Source organism: Microtus ochrogaster, linkage group LG1, assembly GCF_000317375.1.
Source record: "Microtus ochrogaster isolate Prairie Vole_2 linkage group LG1, MicOch1.0, whole genome shotgun sequence".
NCBI classification, from domain to species: domain Eukaryota; kingdom Metazoa; phylum Chordata; class Mammalia; order Rodentia; family Cricetidae; genus Microtus; species Microtus ochrogaster.
This window is the reverse complement of record NC_022027.1, coordinates 23,078,102-23,085,563: the sequence shown is the minus strand read 5'-3', so window position 1 is coordinate 23,085,563 and position 7,462 is coordinate 23,078,102. Positions and strand designations below refer to the sequence as shown.

The window sequence follows — 7,462 nt, the reverse complement described above, 5'->3', positions numbered from 1 at the left end:
TACCTTTAATTCCAATTCTATTCAAAAGAAAAGGAGAAGAAACCAAAAAGGTAAAGTAAGAATGATGGCACTGATGCACCCTGTAGGGCAAAGCCCTCGTTGCTGATGCACTTCTCACTTGGTGCCACATCTGAGTTCTGGGGACATCACCAGAACAGAACGACAGCAACACTGACACACAGTACCACAGTACGCCCACTTTCAACTCCACTCTTAACCTGCTATCTTTCCTTGCCTCCCTTCAAGACGAATACTCTATTATCCACATGGCAGTTTCTTGTTGATATTTAGGATAAAGCAGAAACTGAACACATCAGTTTGTTCTTAACTAGACAGGCATTTTTTTAGTTTGGCAGAACAGTGAATTTTGTATAGTTTTGGAATTTTCTATTTGTTATGTGTTAGTTTTTTTTTTGTAAAGACATCAGTTAAGGAAGCAAACATTAGTTGTTTTAAATTAAGTTTAGCTTACGCACATACTGAAACTATTAGAAATTTGTGAAGAGTCCCCACATGTTTATATACTGGATCATGCAATCCCACATCTTAACAATTGCTCTAAAGTTAGTTATTTAAACTCTTCAAGACTGTTTGCTAAGGAACTCAAGACACTTTGACATCCTTTCTTAATGTGTGAGGCCCAGATATCGCTAAGTTCCACCACGGAAGTTCCAGAAGGGACGGAGCTAATGCGGGTGTTGTGTGAACGTCCTTTTACCTCCTCTTACCTGTTAAGCAGGGTCTCCACTTCTTGAACTTCTGATATGGACTCTTCATTACTGGGAAAGGCACGGGGCTGAAATTTTCTATCTTGGAAATCGTACAGCATCACAATAATAAGACTGCTCAAATGATCTGGCTACCAAGGAGAAACATACATAAAGAAAACTAAAGAAACAATATCCAAAGGCTTGAGATGTAACTCGGGAGGAGAATGCTTGCCTATCCTGATTGAAGGCTTGGGTTTGATCCTCTGAGGATAGGAGTGAATAATAAATAATAAATAAATAATAATAAACAGTAATATTTTATGTTCCTTTACTTTTTAATAACAGAATAAGAACACAAACATTTTTACATAGTATGGTTAGATTTAGAAATAGTGGTCCTTTTTTCTTTCTTTCTTTTTGGGTTTTGTTTTGGTTTGATTTGGTTTTTTGGTTCTTTGAGACAGGGTTTCTCTGTACAGTCCTGGAACTCACTCTGTAGATCAGGCTGGCCTCAAATTCAGGGATCCACCTGCCTCTGCCTCCTGAGTGCTGGTATTAAAGGCTTGTGCCACTACCGCCCAGCTAAGAGAAGGTCTTCAAAAGGGGGGTGGGAATCTAGTTTGAGAAATGGAACTTCTCCAAAAAGACAGTTTGGGGTACAGGAGTCAAAATGACAGGGCCAGGGTCAAAATCCACGCATTAGAAGTAGAAAAAAACATATTTTAGAGTGGTCTCAACATGACACAGATTATTATTTAGATTGAGGGAATTTTCACATTTCCTAAAAAGTAATAATGAGGTAGACTAATTCTGACAGCTGGTTACTTACTATTGTAGTACTTGGGAAGATGGTGCTGTCTATTAATATAGTTTCTAAAATATCTTGATCTGCAAGACAAGGGAAAAGTCTATTACCCAAAATACCAAATCTTAGAATAAAGACATTAAATTAAATACATTAAATAATGTTCTAAAATTACTTTCACATCTAAAATGCATCTTGGCTCCTCATAAAGACATAAGTTACAACAGCAAGATGAAATATTTATAATCTTCATGAATCCTGGGCTCTTACAGTTAAGGCTTTACAGAGACTCATAGTCAAAGCATTAGCAATGTGGTCATAACAGAATTTTCACTTTTAATGTATGACCTTTGAAAGGCATTAAAAAGATATAACTAATATTAAATAGCAGGGCTGGAGAGATGACTCAGCAGTTAAGAGCTCTGGCTGCTCATCCAGAGTTTCCCAGCACCCCTATAGAGGCTCACAACTGGCTGTCACTCCAGTTCCAGGGGCTTTGGTGCCCTCTTCTGGCTTCTGATGGCACTGAATGCACGTGGTACACAGTCATATATGCAGGCAAAGCAGCCAGGTACGTTAAAACATGAAAAATGTTAGACAGCCTTGATAGTTTCCGTTTTAAGTATTCCTGGTATGTTATATTAGTTATTAATACTGTTAATATTTTGTTCTGGGGGCTGGAGAGATGGCTCAGTGGTTAAGAGCACTGCCTGCTCTTCCAAAGGTCCTTAGTTCAATTCCCGGCAACCACATGGTGGCTCACAACCATCTGTAATGAGGTCTGGTGTCCTCTTCTGGCCTGCAGACATACACACAGACAGAATATTGTATACATAATAAATAAATAAATATTTATATAAAAAAGAAATTCCTCTTTAAAAAATACTTTGTTCTGGATTTTCTATGTTGATGAGTGAAGTTATTTTCATTTAAGAGCCTTCTGGTGTTAATGATCAGGATTCTTGCTAGCCTTATGAATGGGAAGTGTTTTATCTTCCTCTATTCATGCACAGGACTTTTATTAGACATAATTTTAACTTAAATATCTGGTAGAACTTACTAGTGAAGACACAGATGAACTAACTACGAACTAAATGACAAGAGTGGCCACAAAAAGGTCTTGATAGGACAGCGGTTCATGACAGGGGGGAACGGTTTAACATATTTGCAATTCTCCCCTGGATTCATGAGTTTTTCTGATATATACGTTAGGCAAGGCCTAGTCTTGATTCATTCAGCGTTCTTGAAAAACCTATTCTTTATCATGTAGACACAGAATTTCTATCTTTATTCGGGAAATGAGAAAAATCAAAGAAGACTAATCTTGAAGTGGAAACTACAATTTTCATAGGCAATCTTTTGGGAAACATTATACATATTCAAGCCAGCAGCTTTGGATATAAGAAATGCTCTCATTTTCCTTTATAAGGGAAAGGAAGTTCAGCATTTTGCATCCTTAGTACTTGCAAACCAATTCCTATCAACTTCATAATTTCCCAGCGTGAATCTCAGTTTTTTGACACAAAAAATATAATTTCCATAGCCAAGAAGGACTTCTAAGTGAACGTGTGTGGGCTGTAAAGCTTGAACTCTGGAGTCACTAGGGACCCCGGGGGCAGAATGAAGGAAAACAGAACCTGATTTTCCAGTATCACACGTGCTTTCTAGGACTCTTGCCGAAACAATCACCTCCAACTACCTTTGGTGTTGTGCAGACGGTATCAGCTTCATGTAGCTAAAGTTACACGACTTTCTTACTTTGAAATATCAGTTTAAATAATAGCTACACTTTACTCAATGTATTCTATGTTTGGGGCAAGGAAAGGAAACTTGACAAAATTATTTTGGTCCTTTGAGCAAAATCAGAACAGCTGCTAACAAATGCAAGATAATTAATTACACAGTCAAAGTAAAAGAATGTGGCGCCACAGAAAGCTGGAATTATGGACACATGTTGCTACTCTTCATCCAGAGGATGTATTTCTCTTTTTATTCCCATGGCTGCCTTTTTAGACAAACTATTTAATATCTCCTTGAGCTTCCTCCGTTTTTTCATTTGTAAATGAGAATATTCTTCCCATTTATATCAAATGAATTTAGGTACTTTGTTTAAAAAAAAAAGAGCTAAATAAGTAAGAAGTACTATTATGGTCACTTAAGAGAATTGCCTTGACTGTTGGGTCACAGCTGAAGCATAGGAGGTTATTGGAGTTCTAGGTAACTCGGCAGGCTTTAGAAGACAAACTACACATTATGAAGAAAGACAGGGCCCTTGACTGGCTCGTAGGCGGTTGCCCTAAGCCCTGGCAATAATTTGCCTGGTCCACACTGTCTTTGTTTACCTTGGACCCTGAGTCATGCCTCATTGTCCTGACCTTTACAGAAGTTAGTCTGAGTAACCAGTCAGTCAGCCACAAATTTGAGCATGTCTTCTTTTAAGAGCAAATCTTAACAAAAATTCTACACAGCAAGGCCAAAGTGAGCACCCCTCATTGGCAGTGATTCCTCCCCCTCGTCAGACGTCAAGCGCTGTTGTAAGACTTCCCTGGGAAAGGACAATGTGTCCCTTGCATCTTTCTCTCCTGGACTCTGCCCCCTGCATAATGCTTGCTAATTTAATATGTATCCCTCTGTTGTACTAAACCATGCACATAAAACATTTGCTGGGTTCTACAAACCCTTTTAGGGAACTGTTGAAGAGTGGTCTGGAAAACCCTTAGCTATAATTTCTAATTCACAAAAGGTAGAACTGAACCATACGTGAAGCACTTATTGGGTTATTCACTGGCAGGTTAAAAAAAAAGTCCAAGATGGCCAGGTTAATGCCATGGTCAATTTGTGGGAGTTAAATTCTTCAACAACTTTATACACTTAGAAAAATTAGAGAAATACAATTTAGCAAAATAGTTAGCAATTTCAGGAGTTTCTCTTTCTCAAGCTTTTAAAAACATTTATTTGTTGTTCATACATTTCTTAGACTGTTTCACAGGTTTTTCTTGTCTATCTATCTGTTTGTTTGTTTGTTTGGATTTTTGAGAGAGGGTATAGGTATGTAAGGCAGTCCTCCTGCCTCTGCTCCTGAGTGCTGGGAAAACAGGTCCATGCCAGCTCCCACTCCTTCTTTAAAAAGAAATCTGTATTCCTTTGAAGTTTGCAGAGATTCTTAAAATTATTCAAACTCTATTTTGACAAAAGTCAAACTTCTCTCAATTTCTATTTTATAAGAACAGACTTTATTAATAATTTCATCTTTTTTTTAATCAAAAATTGACCTGAGAAGCAGGCCATGGTGGTGCTTGCTTTTAATCTCAGCACTTTCAGGGGCAGGGAGGATCTCTGTGGGTTCGAGGCTAGCCTAGTCTATATAGTGTGTTCAGGACAGCCAGAGCTGTCTCAATAAATAAAAAAGAACAAAAATAGAGGCGGGTGGATTACTTTGGGGTTACTTAGTCTTCATTTGAGGAAGCATCATACTGAACCATAAGGCGGCTAAGAGAAAGAGCTTACACTAGAACATATTGTATCTATTATTGTTTAGTTATAGTTTTGTATAATATAGCTGTTGTTTAAATTGATATCTCAAAGTAAGGATGTCATATAAATTTTAGATACTCAAAAGCTAATGCTTTCTGAGTAATACCAAGGACAGCACGGAAATGATTGCCTTTGCCAAGACTCCTAGAAAACAAATGGAATCTACTTTCTAAACCATGACACTCTGAACCTAAACCAGTAAAGCGGAGTGTAAGTGTACACAGGAGTGTGCACAGTAACACATGAAAAGATTTGCAGCACACTGATAATACAAAAGATAAAAGAAAATGCATAAGAATTCTCAAAAAATGTAAAGTACTGGGTATTTACTTGTCTTGGAAAACTCACTACATTGAAATTCTGATTTGTTTGTTTGTTCGTTTGTAACATGGTGCTGGAGGCAACAACCCCAGAGCTTATCATATATTCTGGACCACGTGGTGGTAAGACCCTGACAAATAAATAAGATATAAAAGAAGGTTGGAAAGGATCAAGATAATGATTACAAAGATTATCTGGGTCAGTAAGAAAAATCCAGTAGTCACAAAACTCTGCATAAAACAGAAAATGGTACGGGTCAGAAGAACACACATCTCCATGTTACAACGATGTAATTGATGATTTAATTTTATGTCCAAAAACTCAAGCTTTTATGATTGGTTTCTAAAGATAAGGGTCAACATTCTATTAAGAAACTGTTTAAACTTGAATTAAAACTACCTAAAATTGGATTAACATTAAATACCAACTAACTAACATAGCTGATCAAGCTGCATTTCACTGTCCGAGGAGAAAATGCAAAATCATAAATTGGCTCCGTGTAAAGTGCAGAACTGTACTGGTGGGAAGTGTGGGAGACAAAATCATAATCTAAAGGAAAAAGATCAGGCTGGGCAGTGCTGGTGCACACTTTTAATTCCAGCATTCAGGAGGTAAAGGCAGGCAGTGAGTTCAAGGCTAGCCTGGTCATCAGAGTGAGTTCCAGGACAGCCAGGACAACACAGAGAAACCCTGTGTAGAAAACAAACAAGCAAACAAACAAAAACCAAACAAAAATCATGAGCACAAGAAAACAAGGAGTTGAGAATGTACGAGCAGCTGCTTTAAACCAGCGGTTCTCTGCCTTCCTAGTGCTGTGACCCAACCCTTTAACACAGTTCCTCATGTTGTGGTGATCCCCAACCAGAAAATTATTTTTATTGCTACTTCACAACCGTTATTTTACTAGTGTTATGAATTGTTCTGTAAATATCTGATCTGCAATCCCCGTGAAAGGGCTGTTTAACTCCAGAAAGGGCCACTACCCTCAAGGTGGGAGCCATTGCTTTAGACACTACATTGTCTTCTCTGTGATGACAAGTTCCTGGTTTCAGAGCTGAGCTGTATCACATTTGGAGACAAGATATATTTCTGTCTAATTAATCAATAGGAGTATTTTAATTTACCTAACAAGTTCGTACTTCCTTTTCTCAGCAAGGCCTCCTAGTACTAAAGAAATCATAAAAATGCTCCTAGCCTCTTCTGAGTGACCTTGTGGTCATCCACTTGTCACTGAACCACGCTGCTGACGGTCCAAACATTCCTGTTCTGTCTCTCTGGACCTAAGCTTAATTTTACAAACCAGTATAAAGTTTATAGTAGCAATTACTATAAAACACAACTCCAGGGGGCTGAAGAGATGGCTCAGGTGTTCAGAGCACTTGTTGCTCTTCCCAAGGATCTAGGTCCCTTTAGTAGCAGCTGCCTACCAGCCATCTCTTCCAGGGGACCTAATGCCCTCCTTTGGCCTCCTCCCAGACCGCACACATGTGGTGTCCTTTCATTCGGGCAAAGCATCCACACACACACAATAAAAAGAAGTAATTCTACAAAAGGAACCTCCACATCCTTTGCTAGCTCTCCTCCTAGAAGCGCTATCTGGCTGTGCCCCTACCCACAGTAACCTTACTCTCCAAAGTTGATAGTTAACCACCATGAAGGCCTCTGGAAACTTTGGTCTACCACTCTGGAGGCAAATTATAAAGGAGACTCCTCCTTAAATTTGGCATTCCAAATTAAAACTATTGGCTAAGAATTAGGTCATCTTGATTGGGGTTGACTTAACTGTCGTATTTTTAAAAAGTATTTTTAGAGACTGTACTTTCCGTCATCTCTCCCCAGTCTCCCTTAAATTTCTGACGCCCTGTGAACTTCAAATACAAGTTGTGAGTTCAGCAGGAATGTAGAGAAGTGGCTGGGCAAAGTGGCACATGCCTTAATCCCAGCACTAGGGAGGCAGAGGCAGGCGGATCTCTGTGAGTTCGAGGCCAGCCTGGTCTACAGAGAGAGAGTTCCAGGACAGCCTGAGCTACATAGTGAAACCCTGTCTGGGGAGGGAGGGAGGGAAAGAGGAAAAAGAGGTGGGGAGGGGAAG

General features: G+C 39.0%; 1 protein-coding gene across 2 annotated transcripts in view; it reads right to left on the bottom strand.

The window, feature by feature from the left end:
* Positions 1–7,462, bottom strand: part of Nsun7 (NOP2/Sun RNA methyltransferase family member 7) — a 46,954-nt gene that overhangs the window by 37,971 nt on the left and 1,521 nt on the right. For both annotated transcript variants that reach the window (XM_026785166.1, XM_005359280.3), the window contains 2 exons: positions 1,540–1,598; positions 729–859 (listed from right to left, as the gene is read on the bottom strand). In XM_026785166.1, the coding sequence (XP_026640967.1) occupies positions 729–859; positions 1,540–1,598 (190 nt within the window). The remainder of the gene's footprint in view (positions 1–728; positions 860–1,539; positions 1,599–7,462) is intronic.